Below are 19,080 nucleotides of genomic sequence, written 5' to 3' on the forward strand. Positions count from 1 at the left end.
ATAAGAGACATCTTAAAAATTATATAACATTAAAAAGCTTTCACATGAATCAGAATAAGAAAAGTCCAACATTAGGGAGGGATCTTTATATCAATTGTTTCTGATGTCTTGTTCCTAGATATATAGGGAATTTGCACAGATATGTAAGACCAAGAACAGTTTCCCAATTGATAAGTGGTCAAAAGTTATAAGAGGTTCCTACCCCCTCCCCTTTCCGTTTTACAAAGAGCCATCCCTTATAATAATGATTTTAAAAAGAAAAAAAAGTTCTACAAATTAAAGATGGCATATATTTTTTAAAGCTTGTTATTAAACATAGTATTCCACATTCATGATCCCCTTAGCTCCACCAACATCTTTCTACAAGTCCTTCACATTAACTGTTCCTATCTTTCATTGTCCTTGCCAATTTGTTGGAGTTGAAGTGAAACCTCAAAATTGTTTCCATTTTCATTTCTTTTATTATTAGTGACTTGAAGCATTTTTTCATGTCTGTGAATAGTTTGTAATTCTTTTGAGAACTATATCTTTTGACTACTTAGAGCTCTATCATGGAATGACTTTTGGTCTTCTATATTTCACTTCATTTCTATATATCTTAGATAGCAGACCCTGATCAGAAATATTAGATACAATTATTTTTTCTTAACCACTTCCCTTCTTGTCCTACTTCTATTAGTTTTGTTCATGCAAAAGTTTTTCCATTTCATATAACAAAATTACTTATTTTATCTAGTACAGTATTTTTAAATCATTTAATCATTGCAAAAAGGCTTTTAAAACAAGGCAGTCTGTATAAAGTAGATGAAGCTGAGATAGTTACAAACAAATGAATGTAATGTTAAGTGTGTATTATTACCCAATGTCAACATTGTCTAAATGTGACTCATAGGGAGACACTGATAGATATTTCTGGAAGTCTAACCTACCCTTCTTCAAGGTAATCTTTGATTTTTTTTCTGGAGATGAACAGAAAAAAGGCCACAAGGCCAGCCACTCTCTTCACTTCAGAAAAAAAAAGGGTACTGGATTATATTTATATGCCAGTACCTATAAATGTTGCTGATCAAAGGTAATTATTTTTAATATTCAAGCTTTTTTCACATCAACATCCTTAAATTTTTAAATGTCCAATAATATTTTTCCCAATTGCATGTAAAAACAATATTTAACATGTTTTTTTTACTTTTGAGTTCCAATTTCTCTCCTCTCCCTCTCCTGTTCTATTACCTGAGAGAGTAAGCAGTTTGAGACATTATATACATGTAAAATGTATTTCCATATTCATCATTTTAAAAAATATTTATTTAATTAGTTAATTTAGAATTTTTTCCATAGTTACAAGAATCATGTTCTTTCCCTCCTTTCCCCCACCCCCTCCCATAGCCAACATGCAATTCCACTGGATTTTACATGTGTCATTGATTAATACCTATTTCCATATTATTGATATTTGCACCAGGGTGATCGTTTAGAGTCTACGTTCATGTCCCCATCAACCCATGTGATCAAGCAGTTGTTTTTCTTCTGTGTTTAATAAACACAGTTTATTTCTCTGGATGTAGATAGCCTTCTTTCTCATAAGTCCCTCAGAGTCTCCCTGGATCATTGCATTGCTGCTAGTCGATTCCATTCGATTGTATCACAGTGTATCAGTCTCTGTGTATAATGTTCTCCTGGTTCTGCTCCTTTCACTCTGCATCAGTTCCTGGAGGTCATTCCAGCCATATTTATCATGTTATAAAAAAATATAGACCCCCCCCCTAAAGACCCAAAAAATAATTAAAAACATTTAGACTCCATTAATTGTTTTCATCATGAGTCCTTTGGAATTCTCTTGGATCTTTGTATTGCTGAGAATAGCTAAGTCATTCACAATTGATCATTGTACAATATTATTGTTACTGTGTCCAATGTTGTTGGTCTGTGCACTTCACCTTGTGTCTGTATCAGTTCATAAGTCTTTCTAGGTTTTTCTGAAATTATCCTGCTTGTTATTTCTTAGAGCACAATAGTATTCCATAGACCACAACTTGTCCAGCTGTTCCCCAAATGGGAACATTTCCAATTCTATTTCCAATTCTTTACTACCACAGAAAGAGCTGATACACATGCACAAACACACACATGTGTCCTTTTCCCTTTTAAAAAAAATCTCTTTAGGATACAAATTTAGTAGTGGTAATCATCCCTTAAATGGGAGAATTTGGAGCTTGAAATTTAGGAAAAAAGAATGCTAAAAAGTAATAAAGAAAGCAAATAGTCCTGTGACAAAAGAAAGGAAATTTTCCATTAAATTTTTTTAAAATATCCTTTAAAGAGGCAAGAATAACCCCCAAATTATATCAATGAACTTGATTCTCTCCCATCAAATACTAGTTATACAAGAGATCATCACAAATAGCAAATAAGGACCTGACAGAGAGCAAAGCGAAATTGGAGAAGTTATGCACATTAAAATATGTCAGAAAATACACAGATGAATTAACTCTCCACTAAGAGAGAGAAAGCTCAACCAAGAGAAGGCCCCTGATCTCAATAAAGCATAAACTTCCCAGAGTCAGGGACAAATTGAAGAGTCAGCTTTCTTCCAAATATCTGCCTTTTAAAGTCTTTTCTCTCTTTCCTCTGTATATGTCCTGAACAGGGTCTTGAACCACATGTGTAACTGTCTCTGAAAGCAGAAATGAAGAAGAATTTCTGTTCTTTAAAGCTCTTGGGCCAATTCTACCCTTCCCACAGGCATGTGATGAATTATCATTCTCTCCACCAATTCAGAATCACACCTAAACAGTGACCCACAAAATGCCCCCATTATAAACCTTGTTTATTTTGTACATTTTATTTCTCATTGCAATCAGCCAACCTATTGATCAAGAAGGAAAAACAATGACTTCTACTCAAAGGAAAAAGAAAAACAAGTAAAGACTTAGGTGATGGGAATAATTGAGAATTTAAATACAGATGAAAAAACATAGGATTTGGAGTTAGAAGACATAAGCATTGTCCTTAAGATGAGGAATGAAAGGACCACCCCATCCCACTCCTTTAAAGAGGTAGGAAGTCCACATGTGTGCTGCATGCTTTCAGATTCTTTGGATGTATTAGTTTTATAGATTTTTTTCTCTATTGTTTTTATTTTATAAATAGTATTTGTCTTATTAGATAGCTCTCTGGGAGGTGGAAGGGGAATAATACTAGGAGAAATTTGGTGAGGTAAAAAACAAAAGATAAACATTTTAATCTAAAAAATGATCAAAATCTTGTTCTCACACTTTTCAGTTATGTGACCTTGATAAAGTCACTTCCCTGAGGCTTAACTTTCTCATCTCTTAAATGGAGGTAATAATAATTATATCCAGGGGTGAGGAAAAGTACTTTATAAATCTTAAGACTTTACAAACTCTACCTTCCTCCTCACCCCAGCCTTAGAGCCAGTACCCCACAGATTTATGTGACCCATTTTATGGAAGAGTTAGAAGATTTCAACCACCAAATGATCCTGTTCATCCAAATAGCCTACTCATATTGGGATTCAGAGGTGTGCCTTACTATGTCTCTCAGTCTCCCAAGTGTGTCCTCGAGATACCTCAATATTTCAAGATAATGTGATTCCAACATCATTACCTATATATCACTACTCCTCCAGAACCTTGGTGATGAATCTCCTCTAGAAGAGATATCAAGATAAAATGATTAGTTACAACATACTGAAGAATATGAGGCTTAGAAGCAAAGAATCTCCCTTAAATTACTGCTCATCTACTCAGTACCTGAGTTCTGTCACCCCCTTTATACCCACTTACCACAGTTTTGGAGGTGTGGTTATGGATGGGGGAAAGAGATAGAAAAGTTTTTTAATTGGAAGGAGAGAAGGCAGTTTATATATGATGGGATAGCATATGTTATCCTCTAGGATGGATGCCATGGGTTAGATGAAGAGGGAGGGAATTGTTAGGTATTCATAAATATGATTTAGATTGAGAGAGATTTTAGATATCATAGAATCATAGATTTAGACCTTAGAGATCATTGACCTCAACCAGCCTCATTTTATATGTGGCAAGAGTTAATTAAGCCAGTTCAAGAAATCTCCCATGATATTGAACATGTATACTAGCTTCCTGCTGAGGAACTTGTACCTTGCTGAGTTATCACAAATTTGTCCCAAAGACCTAGGACTATACCAAAGATTATTAATGACTCTGGGCATTAGGAGGAGTCAGACCCCACCCTAGCTTACAAGAAGAGTAAGGAGAAATAGTCTTTTGGAATTCTTTTCCAGTGTTTTCTTTTCTTTGGATTTCTAGAAAGGGAGAGGAGGTTTCTCTCCCCATTTCTCCCATTTGGCTGATCTAGAGATAGATGCCTAAATTCACACGAACTGGGTTGAGTCTTGAGGGGCCTGACTAGGGGGTCAGGTTTTTCTTTCTCTGGATCTGTCCTTTCCCTGGAATAATTTCAGGAAAATTACTAAAGTGAAGCTTACATTGGCTAACATAAGCTGAAGGGAATGTGGGAAAATAGGAACAGAAAAATTGGTAGACTTGTGAACTGGCCCAACCAATAGGGAGAACAATTTGGAACTATACCCAAAGGGCAATAAAAATATGCATGCCCTTTGACCCAGTAATACCATTACTAGGTCTATCTTCCAAATTTATCAAAGAAAGAAGATCCATAAATCCAAGAATACTTACAGCAGCTCTTTTTGTGATGGTAAAGAGTTGGAAATTGAGGAGATGTTCATTACTTGGGGAATGACAGAACACTCTATTAAGAAAATGATGAAAAGAATGGTTTCAGAAAAACCTTGCAAGACCTATATAAACTGATGCAAAGTGAAGTGAGCAGAACCAGGAGAACATTGTACACAATGTTCCTGCTGCAGGCCACTAAGGAAAAGAGAAAGCCCTGAAAAAGTCCCCAAATAGGCAGAACCATTTATTTTCAAACTTCTTGTAAATTAGAGAAGGTGTTGTTACTCTTGCCAAAGGTCTCTCTTCCTGATTTTCAATCACTCTCATCTTATTTTCAGCCCTTAGACACTTCCTGGCTATGGGACCCTGGGTTAGTCACTTTACTCCAGCTGCATAGCTCTTCTCTTCTGCCTTGGGACCAATACTTAGTATTGATTCTAAAACAGAAGGTAGGAGATTTTTTGTTTGTTTTTTAAAAAGGAAGGAACTGGGAGAAATAGGTTTTTTCCTTTTTGTTAACTCTCTCTCCACCCTGAATATGGAGAAGTCCAGGTATGAGCCCTTTCCTTTCCCCTCCCCTCTCACTGATGCTTTTTCTCAGTTCAACATAGCTGAGTGGCAGAAATTAATTTGTTAACATAATTTCTGATGGGTTTGTCAGCAGGCAAATAATGCCTCAAAGGCTTTCCAGCCCCTTCCAGTATTTTAAAAGGTATAATTCTTAAACCCAAAGGAGTTGGGGTCAATAGTGGGTAATACAGGCAGACTTCAGGAAGGTAGAAGAGATCATTAGGGACAAGACTGTCAGTGGGGTTAGGATCTTTCTCCTTCCCTTGAAATCAGGACATTTCCACTTAGCCTCCTAGATCTAGATCTAGAACCAGTCCTGACCCACCTAGGGCAGTTAGCCCAGCTTCAGAGTGCCTTTGTGTGTTGTATGTATAGGCATCATCCCTGGGAATGGCTGTCAGAAGTTGCCGGGGGTGCCTCTAACTGTAAGGACTTTTTAAGAGATGGTTCTATTCCTGAGTTTGGGGGTTGGAGGAGACCTCCAAAGGCTGCCTGCCTTTGGCCAGAGAGGCAGGGAAAGGATGGAGATCCAAGCCTTTGAATTGTTTCTAGGTTACTAGAATGGGAGGTGGGCAGAGGGCAGGGGCATGGTTTCCTTTCTGAGTAAGATCAGGTGTATGACTTAAGGTGAATTCAAAAGGCACTACCTTAGAAACAAAGTAAGGAGTCATTCCTCCCCTCCCTGAGCGAAGGGGTTTTTGTTTCTTTGTCCCTTGAGGAGAATGCAGAAGTCCCTCAGTTAAATTTGGTTTTTAAGCAAGTGTGGGGCTGAAGTACCTGCCACACTCCTGTAGGTTGTTAACAAGCAAATTTGTGAGCTGCTGGAGTCAGTCAAGACAGGAGAGGCAGGGAGGCTTAAGGGATTATTTCTGGCAGTCAGGAAGAGAGCCAGCTCTGGGGGAAGGAACAAGATCTTGAGAAGGAATCACTCTTCACCATTTCCTTCAAACCTCTTCTGGAACCCATTGGGGATGGGGTGAGGACTTCTCTTCTCCTCCCTATTGCTGCAGAGTAAACTTCACAAGATTTCTGCTCTGTACCTAGCAGAGAACAGACCCAGAGTCCATTGGATTGACATGCCCAAGGGGAATGATGCTTTGCCCCAGGGGAGTATGATGAAAGCAACACCTATGCCCAAAAAGACATTGGGACCCTAGAATATGAAATGTGTAAGTTATATTGGCCATGTATTTATGTGTTTTTCTATCAGTGTATTGTGTGTGTGTGTGTGTGTGTGTGTTCCAACTCTCCCCATCCAACACTGTGTATTTATTGGAGACTACTCCCCAGGTTTATGCACCCCACAGCAGAAATGTTTTGTAATGATTATTTTTGCTATTTCATTTTTGTAAATGTCTTTGCTTTGCTAGTCTGTAAGTCTTGATTAAGCACCTACTGTGTACTTTGTACAGCTAAATGCTGGGGGATACAAAAAGAGACAAAAGGCGGTCCTTTCCTTCAAGGAATTAAAAATCTAATGGAAGAGACAACAAGCAAAATAAATAATAACAGAGTCCAAATACTAGAATTCAGAGGAATTGTAGAGGTAGCTAGTTAACATAGTGGATAGAGTGTCAGGCCTGAAGTTGGGAAGACCTGGGTTCAAATGTGACCTCAGACACTTATTAACTGTATAACTGAGTAAGTCACAACCTCTGTTGTCCTTTGTTTGCTCATCTGTAAACTAGGGATAATAACACCATTCAATAGTAAATAAATATTAGCCTGCTCATTTCATAGATGAGGACTCCAAGGCCCTGAAATGCTAATTGATTGCCTTAACTCAAGCAGGGTAAGTGGCAGAACTCGAGTCCTCTGACTAGAATTGAAGTTTGATTCCAGATTCTCAGAAACCCAAACCAAGATAGAAGCTCCGTCTCTTAATTCTGGACCCTGTTTGTAATAACTGCTGAAGCTTGACCTGATAGATCTGCTTGATGTTTGGGTTCTGAAACAATGACAGGGCTGTCTTCAGCTCCTGAGGTTGTCCCACCTTCATTCTTCCTGAATTGCCGCAGGAGCTGGACAGGAGAAGAAGGAGAAGGTGCTCACAGCAGTTTTAAGGGCAAAGTTCTGTTTCCAGGGAACAGAGCAGGTGTACTGGGAGAGATTGGTGTACCTGGGGACCCTTGTGCAGGGCAATCACTGTGAAATCTGAGGCTGGCTGACCTCATGACTTAATCTCATGTTTATCTATTTCTCTTAGCCTTCTCTTGGAGGAGGTGGAAACAGTCACACTTTAATGGAATTATATCCATAAATCATGGGGTGGGGGGGATAGGCTAGAGCAGACAGTAGCAGGAGGTGCTTAAATTGGTGATTTATGGTAGAACTCATATTTACAAAGTATTTTAAAGTTTGCCAAACACTTGCCTCACAACCATTTCAAGAGGAATGTGATGTCCCTTCTCATTTGGATCAATTCACTGGAATTCTTCAACTAGGCTTTGAACTTGGTTTTTAAAAGATTCGCATAATTGCAGTTCAATATAATTAGTTTCCTTTATAATCCTGTGTATTTTATGCATTTAAAAACATGACTCTGAGAAGGATTCAATAACAGACTACCATAAAGTTCCAGGACCCTCAAAAGGTTATGCCTTGTGTGACATATAATAGGCACTGAAGTGCTTGTGGACTAACTATACCCCTGAGTACTTATACTCAGGGATTATTCTCTCAGTAGGAGAAGGGTGACAGTCAGTAATGGAAAGAATGATATGGCCATAGATAATCCTTCTGCCCTCTGCCCCTTTCCTGTGAGCTCCTCTTGGTATTTGCCCCGGGATGAGTTGACCTTTCTCTGACTATGGGTGGATGGTGACTATGATTACTTTTGTAAAGTGTTTATGGTATCCTCAAATGACAAAGTAGGATCCTGGAAAACTCCCATCCCTCAGGGCACCAGAACCATTACTTGGGCACCCAGAACCTGGAAAAGTAGGTAGAATCTCTATCCAGACCCAGTTGGATACAGGGTGTGTCCTTCAATTTGACTCTACCAATGAGCTAAAAGCTAAGGCAGAATGAATGGTGATGGGCATCAGAAAGCCCCACAGGAGGCTGTGTGAAGCTTGAAACAGGAAAAGTAGCCTTTGTTTGTCCAGCTTGACTGGACTGGTTATATTCAAGGGAGGGATGGTGCTTCTAAGGTCTCTCAGGAGCATGGATGTAACATTCTGTGTATACACTGTGAGATAGCACATTGGCTATCTTAAGCAGCTCAGATCGGCTCATGAACTACCTTCTTCAAGCCCACGTAATAAGATCATATGTGACTCAATTATCCAGCAAGAGATTGTATTTTCCACAAGATGGCGATGTAATCAAATCACTAGCCAAATGGTCTTTTCAGAGTCTCTGGCACATGCCAACACTCTGTGTCTCAATTCTAATCATTGGTACCGATCAGTTATTTTAAAACCTAAAGCTGGCAAGCACCCTAAGATGGCAAAGACCGATACTGAAGATGCTAAAAAATAGGAAATGTATGGCTCTATTTTCACCCAGCATCTGGAATTTCTTTTCTCTGTTGAGTGATCCCCATATTCATAAGGACTGGGGCATCCAATGGATACTAAAACAGAAGGTAAGGGTTATTCTTTTTTTAAATTGATGCCTCTTCCATGGGCAGACAGAGCCTCTGGTTGAGGCAGATAAAGTCTCCAACTGTATTTGCCTGTGATCACCACTGCTATATTCTCAGAGACAGCTTCTGCTTGTCCCAAGGTGACAGCAATCCCTATTCCAATGTCAGTCATCAGGAACCCCAATCCCCCAAGTGGCAAGCAGGATATCTCTGTTAAGGGCCAAAGAAGAGGAAATAGGAAATCCCAAGATCCATTTCTTGGTGGCACAATTTTTTTCTCTTTATATGAATGTGTAGTGGCCCTCTTGACTCCCTAGAGAGATGAAACATGGCAAAAATACCCCCTAACTAGGCATTTATAACTGTTAGAGGGATTAGAGTATCTGTGGACATATTTTGCAGATGAGACCCAAAAAGGTGAAGCAACTTGTCTTCTACAAACTCTATGGATATTCTCCCTTAGTGAATTCAGTGCCTGGCTCACAGCCTTTCTCTCCACCCCAACCTCGTCCTCAAATTAGAAGTTCTTCAACATACACATTGATATTCTTTCAAGTACCCTAACTTTCTAATTCCTTAATCTACTAGGTGTTCCCATTTCATGTTTGTGAACTCTGAAATTCCTTTAATTACATTTTCCCATTCTATCTCTATACTTTATGATCCCTTGCTCTGTTTACTGTACTTCCACAATTCACTCCTCCCCTCAGTTCTTTGTTAGGCCATCACCCCTGCACTGACTACACTCTTTTCCTTCCCCTATCTTAACGCCTCAGGAAATCAGTTCAATTCTACCCTTAAGCTCCTTGCCCCTTCATCCTACCTCTGATCATATCTTGCCAAGCAAAGGTCTAATATGACTTGTATAATTCTCACTCTTCACTGCCTTTGCTGCTATTCATATGCTGCAGAATGGAGATGGAGGAAGTCATGAAAACAAGTTTAGTGGCTTCACTACAAATATTTTTTTTTATTATCTCAAATGGCCCTTTATTGTGGCCAGGCAATCCTTTTATTCTTCCCTACTTGATTCATTCTCCTACTCACCACAATGGCTCTTTCAAACCTTTTCATCCAGGCTGCAGCCTTCCTTGGCACCCCTTCTTTCCACCCTTTCAGCCAAGAACCTTGTCTCATACCTCACTGACAAAATGGAAACAATTTGCTGAAAGATCTTTCTCTCCTGTGTCTCATCTAATATCACTTAGATGTGTTCCCTAATATTTCCCCCTTCACTGCTGTCTCAAATGAAGAAGTGGTCCTTCTTCTTTCCAGAGCAAACCCCCTTACCTGTACATTCTGTCTTCAGCAGATTGTGCCCTCTATCATCCTACTCTTACACTAATCTTCAATCTCTCCCTGTCTAATGGCTGCTTCCCTGCTCCCTACAAAAATAAAGAGGGTCAGTCTCTGTGCTATTGATTCGCATATCTATCTATCTATCTATCTATCTATCTATCTATCTATCTATCTATCTATCTATCTATCTATCTATCTATCTATCTATCTATCCCTGACTTTTCTTGATCTCCAATCTCACTTCTCTAACTAACTGCCTTTTAGATCTCAAAATGAATGGATGTCCCAGAGACATCTCAAACTCAATATATCTAAAGCAAAGTTTATTATCTTTTCCCCAAATCTCCCCCTTTCCCTAATTTCTCTGTTGCTATTAAGGACATCATCCTTCCACTTACCTACACTGACAACCTATATGTCATCCTTAACTCCTCATTCACACCTACTCCACATATCTGATCTTTTGCCAAGTTTTGTTTCTACTGTCTCAGTATTTCTGATATCCATTCTCTTCTCTCCAATCACAAAATTTCTTTCTTGGTGCAGGCCCTCATTACCTCATGCTTGGCCTAGTGAAGTACCTTTGGTTGATCTCATGGCCTCAGATCTTTCTCCACTGGAATCTATCGTTCAGCTGTCAAAGTGATTTTCCTAAAGCACAGAGTGACTGTTGCTCATTGAGGTGTCACTAAACTCTAGTGGCTTCCTATTACCTCCAATATCAAATACAAAATCCTCTGTTTGGTTCAAAGCTCTTTAGAAATTGCCCCTTTCCTCCCTTTCAGTCATCTTATTCCTCTTGTTTTTCAAATATGACATTTCATCTCTATGAGTGGGAGAAAAACATCATCCTGTTTTCCTTTGGCTCTTCCTCATTCCTGGAATGCTTTCCCTTTTCACTTCTTTCTCTTTCTTCAAGACTCAGCTCAAATCATACCTCCTGCAAGAGAGATCTCCTACAAACTCTGCTGTTAAATTGAGTGTAAATGGAAGGTAATCTTGATAAATTGAGTGTAAATGGAAGGTAATCTTGGAGGATTATCTTATATTTTCCATTTTTTTCTACATTCAAATGTAAGCTCCTTGAGGGCAGGGACCATCTTTTTGCCTTTGTATTCCCATCACTTAGCTTAGTGTCCTGGCACATAGTCAGCTCCTAATAATGCTTGTTACCTGACTGTCAGCCAGTATATATCAGAGATTGGCTTTAAACTTGGACCTTTCTTGATTCAAAGTCAATTCTCTATCCACTACACCATATCAACCTCTCATAAAAATAGCAACACTGAGATTAATTAAACCTCCATTCTTTGGACTCCAAATCCAGTGCTCTTTCTACTATATGACACAGATGGCATCAAGGCCAGGACTAGATGGCAAGAAGCACAAGACACAAAGGGAAGCCTCACTTAAGCTCCTCTATGACTGCCCAGGATTATAAGTTGGGTCAGGGGATAGATGGATAGGAGATATTAGGAAGATAGATAGAAAAATAGATAAAGATAGATGGATAAAAAGATAATTTGTTACTTGTTTACTATGTGTCAGGTACTAACTGAGCTCTGAGAATACATATTCAGGTAAGCATGACAGTTCTTGCCCTCAATGAGCTTAGGTTCTTTGTGTGTGTGTGTGTGTGTGTGTGTGTGTGTTTAATATATATATATATATATATATATATATATAAATTAATTAATTTAGTCAATTTAGGACATTATTCCTTGGTTACAATAATCACAATATTTCCCTTCCTCCCCTCCACCCACTCTTCCCACAGCTGACACACAATTTCATTGGGTATTACTTGTGTCCTTGATCAGGACCCATTTCCATGCTGTTGATGTTTGCACTAGGATGTTCATTTAGAGTCTACATCCCCAACCATATCCCCTTGACCCATGTATTCAAGCAGTTGTTTTTCTTTGGTGTTTCTATTCCCACAGTTTTTCCCATGAGCTTAGGTTCTTAAAAACAATCCTTGATTTATGTCTTAATAACACCTCTAAGACAAAAGGACAAGAACTAGGCAATAAAGGATAAAGTGACTTGCCCAGGGTCACACCAGGAAGAATCTGAGGAGGCCAGATTTGAACCCTGGTTCTTCTGAATCCAGACCCTGTGCCACCCAACTACCCTCAGTAAGCATAGATTCTAATGGGGGATCACACCATAAAAAGGGCAGCTGCAAGGGAGGCTATCTATAAACCTAAGACCTAAGAGGTCTGGTTCTGGACAGGAAGGTGAAAGCTCATCTTCCAGAGTCCTAGGTAGTTCCAGGGGCAGAAAGTTGAAATGATGGTAGAATGTAGAGGATGGCTTTTATAACATTCTTGTTGAGCAGCCGTCCAGCCTTTACTTAAAGACTTCCCTTGATGGGAACACATTAGGACAGACCATTGCAGTTGGGGGATGGAGTTTTATTGGTTTAAAAAACAGGTAAGGAGAGCCCCTCCTCCAATATAAATCAGTTGCACATGTCAAAGATAGAACTTGAATGCAGGTCTTTCTGACTTTGAAACGGTCTTCTCCATTATACCACATGCTTTCCTTCTACTTTTAGGCAGCTTTAATGATTGAAAAGTTTTCTTAACCCTAGGACTGCCTTTCTCATTTTTACCTCTTGTTTCTAGTTCTTCCTCTGGGGCTAAGATAAACAAGACCAATTCTTCTTTCACTGCACCAGACAGTACCAGAAATATCTGAAGATGGCCACCTCTAGCACTACCCACCTCCAGACTAACTGAGCACAGTGCCTTAAGATGACCCTCACATAGCAGGTGTATTCAGTTCCCTCTCTGGCTATTTGTTGGTGACCTTCATAAGGTGTTGTACCTAGGACTTGATTCAATACTCTAGATTTAGTGTAATCAGGGCAAAAGGGCTTCTCAGATTTCCCCCCACCCCAGAGGAGGAATAGGAACAGGGCCAGAGGTAACCTGTGGAGCACAGGAGTTCCCTCAAATGATCATGCTCTGCATTCTCTTCACTCCTCTTCACTCACTTCATTCCTGCACTCTTCTATTTGCTGTTTCTCAATAATTCCTCACTAAAACATCTGAAAACCTCAGCATTTATTTGGGTTGAATTAAGAGAAGTCTTAATGAGTGGGGGGGAGCAGAGCTTAGAAGGTTCAATGTTGTGGTAGCAGCCTAGGACATAGGGTTAGTTAGAGGAAACCTTGAGGCACAGGTCCTGGGCTTCAGTTAACCCTATGGCTATTCCCTGCCATGCTGTCTTAGTTCATGGCCATCCCAATCAATAAATCCATAAATAATAATTTATTAAGCAACTACATGTGCCAGGCACCATTCTAGGCACTGGAAATGTCCCAATCCACGTCTTCTAACATCAGTGTGCTCCTTTTACCCCTATCAGGAAGGAATGCAGGGTCCAGAAACTCTCCGACTCAAAGCTCATGTCAAAGGCTTTTATTACCCAGGAAGTTTCCCATGCCTTAGTGTGGAACCTTGTGACCATTAGGGCTCATTCACTCCACCTCCATTGTCTGCACGGTCTCCTCAATCATCTCTAATGGCAGTGGCGTCACAGTTTCCTTCATTATTGCTGTAGTACCCACTGGGTAGTGATACTTGCCTTGCCTGAGGAGTAGGGAATGGGACAGACCATTTGTAGTTATCTCCTTATTGTTCTTCCCAATATTCATCTCCCCCATCCCTCCTGCCTATCCTTGACCTCTTCTTTCCCATGTGACTTCCTATTACCACATGTTTTCCACCCTCTGCTTGGTATCCAGTTTCTCACCTCTTGGAGAGAACAGCTGGTGTGCTCACTGCCCTCTGGAACTTGGCTCCATCCTGGGTGATCACACACACATCCACATTGCTTCCTGAGCCCAGGTCCTCCAGGATCCCAGCTGTCACTGCCTCTACCACCAGCTTCTGACCTTCCTCCAGCTGAGGAATAGCAAGGGGACACCCAGAGGTGGGAAAGGCAAATTAAGATGAAGAAGAGTGAGAGGTTCAGCAAATATAGAAATAAAGGGAAGCAATAGAGAGGACAGAGGGATAGACAGTCAATGAGAGGACACAGAAATAAGGAGGAAGGTGAAGGGGCAGAAGATAGGGAAGGGTGAAAGGATAGACAAAAGAAGAGGCATTGAGTGGACATCAAGGTAAGGGAGGCAGAGGAGAAGATGGAGACAGTGAGAGAACAGAGGGGAATGGAAATGGGGGAAGTGAAGAAGAGATGAATAGAGAAGAAAAAAGTGAGGAGGGTGACATGAGAGGGACAGAGAAGAAGTGAGGAAATACCTCAGAAAGTGATCTGCTATTCTAGCCATATCTGGTACCAGCCCCCCTCTCCCCTTGCCCCATTCATCCATCTATCCATCCATCTATCCATCCACCCACCTATCCATCCATCTACCTATCCATCCATCCAACCATCCATCCATTCCCCTTTGCATCTGCCATTTTCTTCCCCTGATGTTTCTCCCTAGGTTTCATTCTCTCCAAGAAGCTAAGGCATATCCCTTCTCCCCATTAAGCCCAGCCTCTTAAGGCACCAGGATCTCCCCAAACCAGCCTAGCCCAGCCCAGCCCAAGTATGGACCAAGGCCTTCTATTTAATGTAGCTGCCCGTCTGACTGACAGGGCCATCCTGATGAAAGGGCTTTGCCAACCTCAGTGTACAAGAGTAGTTTGAGGTAAGACCTTCCATCAGAATTAAAAAACAAACAAACTATTATTTTTTAAAAAAACCTTTCTTTAGGAAATTGAGGCTAAACCAAAACAAAAAGACCCAGAAAGAGAAGCAGCACAGAGGGCCCAGGGACTAAATCTCAAGGTAACCAACCACAGCCTTGGTGCAGCAGTTTCAGAAACCACAGCAACCTAGCCCCTGCACCACCTGTTCTTCATTCTGCCTTCTTGGGGCTTGGGACTCTATTTACCCTTGACTAAAGCTGAGTTTCTTCACCTGTTCTGAACTCCCATCTGAACTCTTATAACATTCAGTCAAAATCTGCCTCTCATCCACTTCCAGCCAGTTCTGCCCTCTGGGACCAAGCAGACCCTCTCAGTAACTCTTCTCCACCCCCACCCCACCCCCATCCCCACCGAAAAAAATTCCTGTAGTCTATCTACAATCTGCCAACTAGTTGTAATAGGGAATATGTATACGCACTTTAAGATTTGCAAAGTGTTTTATAAGCATTCTATCTTAAGAAGGCTGCCTTCTCTTCCTATTTCAAAACCTTCCTATGTTTGCCACTATTCAGCCCCCCAATGTGTTCTCATTTCCTGGCTGAGGAAGCCTCTCCCTCTCAACTCATTTACAGAGCAGGAGAGGTAGTGGACAGGTCCTGAGCTCAGGGTATCCTGGCTTCTTCCCATGTCCCCCAGCTCCTTGCTGCTTCTCGCTCAGTCAGGCTCAGAGACTTTTCTCTGATGGATTTGCAATATGAAAAACCATTCTCCTCAGTCCAGATAAGAGAGAAATGCTCCCCACTGCAAAGGAAGCTAGTTTTAGCACAAGCAGCAGGGAGAGAGAAATGAAAGACAGCGGGGAGTTGAGGAGAGGGGGAGGATGAGATGGAAGACCATGGAGGGTGGTCTAGAGGCAGGATGTAGAAAGGGACCTCTCACCGTCATGTTTGGTTTGAAGCGATCCTCTAACACTGAGATGGCTGGTCCCTGTCCAGAACCTTTTGGAGGGGGGGATAATTTTGGTGAGAAGTTTAGGCCTTAGGTAGCCCCACCTCAGCTTTCTCCACTAATGAACCCCTCCCATAGTCCCTCAAGACATCCTCCTGTCTTGGTCTGCTGACTATTTGGGGGGGAGGGGGATGTCAGGGGGAGCCAGAGTTAAGGAAATATCCTTAGGGACATTTGGTCTCAGATGTCTCTAATCACAATAGCTCGTGTTTATTTTTTTATTTTAAAACCCTTACCTTCCATCTTGGAGTCAATACTGTGTATTGGCTCCAAGGCAGAAGAGTGGTAAGGGCTAGGCAATGGGGGTCAAGTGACTCGCCCAGGGTCATACATCTATGAAGTGTCTGAGGTCAGATTTGAACTTAGGATCTCCCATCTCTAGGCCTGACTCTCAGTCCACTGAGCCACCCAGCTGCCCCCAATAGCTCATATTTATATAGTACTTTAAGGGATTAAAATGACGTGTTATCTCACCCAATTCTTACAATAATCTTGTGAAATTAGTGCTATTAATAAAGCCATTTTATAGCAAGGCTGAGTGCTTTCCTGGGATCATGTAACTTTCTTGAGATCACATAATGAGTAAGACAAGGATTCAAATGCAGTTCTTTCTGACTCCATATCTAATTCTCTATTCATTGTGCCACCTAGCTGCCAGAGAAGTTACAAAGGAGATTTTAAATGAATTAGAGAAACCCTTTTCAAAAATGATTGATATCCTGTGTAAGGAAGTGAAGTGGAAAGTGTGTTAGATTTGAAATACTTGACCTGGGCTTGAATACTAACTCTTCTATTTATTACTATGTGACCTTGGGCAAATTACCCAATGTCTCTGAGCCTCAATTTTCTCACTATAAACTCCAAGGGTTGGGCTAGATGGCCCCTGGGGTGTGTTCCAACTGGGATTTTGTGATTCTAGGAGTCTGAGAGTGGGGAGAAGTTGGTCTGATTAGGGCTCAGGAACTTACCCATGGCAGTGAAAAGTATGTGGCTGTAGGAGCCATGGGGATGCACACTGTAGAGATGGGGGCCTGTGACATCCATTCCCCCTATAATCAGGGAGGCCCCAATGTGGCCTTGGTAGCTGTAGGGAGAAATCTCATCATTTCTCTTCTTAAACTCAGCTGCATTCCCCTTGAGCTCTTTCTCCTACCCCATTTATCTTCCAATCCTCATCTCAAATTCTCCTTCTATCTGCCTTCTTCTCAGATCTCCCAAATCTCTACTTAACTTCCCCTCCCCAGCTCTCATGACCCCACACCGGAATAGCATCTGGCGGAGCATTCGTGTGACAGTGGCTACTCGTGGCTTCCGGTTGGTGGACAAAGCATGTAGCTCCATGTTGGACGCCAATATCTGTGTGGTCATCTCTGCATCAGCTGCCACACCTGCCCCACAGCAGCTGAGGAGAGAGTCAGCATTAGAGAAAGGGACTTAATAGGAGAGTGGGTCAAGCTAGACGGGGTGATCTAGGGGTGAAGTGTGGAGCAAAAGTCCAATATTAATTATGGAAAAAACATTGGGTTTGGAGCCAGAGGACTTGTTTCTTAAATCTTGGCTCTGTTGCTAATTCACTTCCTTTCCCACAGACTCACTTTCCTCATTTGTCAAATAAGAGGGTTGGACTTAATGATTCCTAATGGCCACCTCCAGCTCTTACTCCTTTGCACTAAGGAGAAGATAGCTGGGGATGAGTAAGGAAGATGTTGGGCAGTGAGGCGAGACAGGAAAGGTCACTCACTAGATATTGGGGGCAATGAAGTGGATTTTTTCACAGTTCTTGTCAGCCACAACTGAATCTTCTGTGGCTCGGGTGTCTGACCCAAGGATAACTCCCTCCTAGAAGAGAGGTTGGGGATTAGTTCCAGTCCTTAATTCCCTGCCAGTATTATGTCCACACTTCCCCTAAAATCAATTTCCCTCCGAACCCCTGGCTAGTCTGACACTCTCATCCCCTCCCCATCTTCCATCTCACCTCACCTGAAATACAAGGCCAGCGATGGTTGTCCCAGTTTTGCGGGCATGGGGGACACGGAGTCCCTTTAGGGAAGTTTCCAGAAATGTATTTCTGGGATGGGAGAAAAGAAAGAGAAGACACTGTTGAGGCAGAAGCCCCATTAGAGGGTTCTTCCTAGTTCATTAAACTTATACCTTTTCTAACCAGTTTAGGATTCTTTGTACTACAACTATTCCTCTCCCCCCACCCCATGACAGCCCCAAGACCATCCACCCACAAATTACATCAGCCCCTCAAGAATTCGCTGACCCCCTCCCCCACGTAGTCAGTTTCACTTTTCTTTTTCATTCCCAGAAATTCAACCCAGAGAAACCAACGTTTTTAAAGAATAGGGATCAGGGGCAACCAGATCCCTTCTATCCCCAATCTGGGACCAGGTCCCCCATCAAAGCCTGGGTTCCTCCTACCTCTGGCAGTTTTCAAAGGAGAAGCCCCCCTGGGGCTCCCAGGCTGAGTGCAGCATAGTCCAAGCTGGGTGGGTGTGAGGCAGAAAGCTGAGGAGGAGGAGGAGGCTGCTCCAGGGCTCGGGAGATAAAAGTGAAGACTGGAAAGGTTGGGGAAGGGGCGAGAAGTCCGTGCTGGGGGTCGGAGCTCTTATGGGCAGGCAAAAGACCTGTACACGCCTAGAGTTTGAACACTTCCTCTTCTTATAATTTCAGCTTTCACTTTCACCTTGGCTACTAGAGGAGGAGGGACTGGCATGGTGCTAGTGGGAGGTGGTAGAGGAGGATGGGGAGAAGAGAGACTGCCTGAGCTCTTTGCTAGAACATCCTCCCCTCCTCCATCCTGTCTCTTCCCTTGCACCTTGTCCCATCTCAGAATCCTCATCCCTTCAAACACAAGGACTACCAGTGGGGGAGGGGGACCTTCTTGGGATTGGTGTCCAAGGGAGAGTAGCTCTGCCCTTCATCGGTTATTCTAATGGCTCACAGTGACCTTGGGATAAGTCATTTTGCTTCTCTGGGACCCAGTTTTTCCCATCTGAAAATGAGGGGATTAGAACTGATCTCCAAGGTCCCTTCCACCTCAAACATCTGAAGTTTCTTTTCCTGTCCAAACATTTGGTCCCCTGCCCTGCCCTCTTCTCCATGTAGCATAGGTGCTGGTCCTAGGTACAACAAAACCGAATCAGGATGGAAACAGTGGACATTATTACAACAGGGACAGATAGCATAGAGATCAGCCTCACTCAGGAGACATGTCTCTGGGTGATCAATTGGTCTCAGATTG

General features: G+C 41.8%; 1 protein-coding gene across 1 annotated transcript; it reads right to left on the bottom strand.

Moving 5' to 3' along the window:
• Positions 1 to 13,571: 13,571 nt before the first annotated feature.
• On the bottom strand, positions 13,572 to 18,682 carry PSMB10 (proteasome 20S subunit beta 10). The gene is made up of 8 exons (XM_001373762.5): positions 18,258 to 18,682; positions 17,814 to 17,901; positions 17,575 to 17,672; positions 17,095 to 17,235; positions 16,802 to 16,917; positions 15,765 to 15,823; positions 13,921 to 14,072; positions 13,572 to 13,757 (listed from the first exon to the last, which is right to left on the bottom strand). Exons 1-8 carry the CDS (start codon positions 18,311 to 18,313, stop codon positions 13,646 to 13,648), a joined length of 822 nt encoding a protein of 273 aa, XP_001373799.1. The 5' UTR covers positions 18,314 to 18,682; the 3' UTR covers positions 13,572 to 13,645.
• Between the last annotated feature and the right edge of the window lie 398 nt (positions 18,683 to 19,080).

Source organism: Monodelphis domestica, chromosome 1 (genome assembly GCF_027887165.1).
Source record: "Monodelphis domestica isolate mMonDom1 chromosome 1, mMonDom1.pri, whole genome shotgun sequence".
NCBI lineage: Eukaryota > Metazoa > Chordata > Mammalia > Didelphimorphia > Didelphidae > Monodelphis > Monodelphis domestica.

What these genes read in the sequence shown, in the direction of transcription:
- PSMB10 (XM_001373762.5), bottom strand. Translation starts at nt 18,313, where the DNA reads ATGCTGCACTCAGCCTGGGAGCCCCAGGGGGGCTTCTCCTTTGAAAAC. An exon ending in CATACTTTTCACTGCCATGG is followed by an intron (nt 15,824 to 16,801) that starts GTAAGTTCCTGA and finishes CCCCTCCAAAAG; the next exon opens with GTTCTGGACAGGGACCAGCC. An exon ending in CCAGCTGTTCTCTCCAAGAG is followed by an intron (nt 13,758 to 13,920) that starts GTGAGAAACTGG and finishes CCTACTCCTCAG; the next exon opens with GCAAGGCAAGTATCACTACC.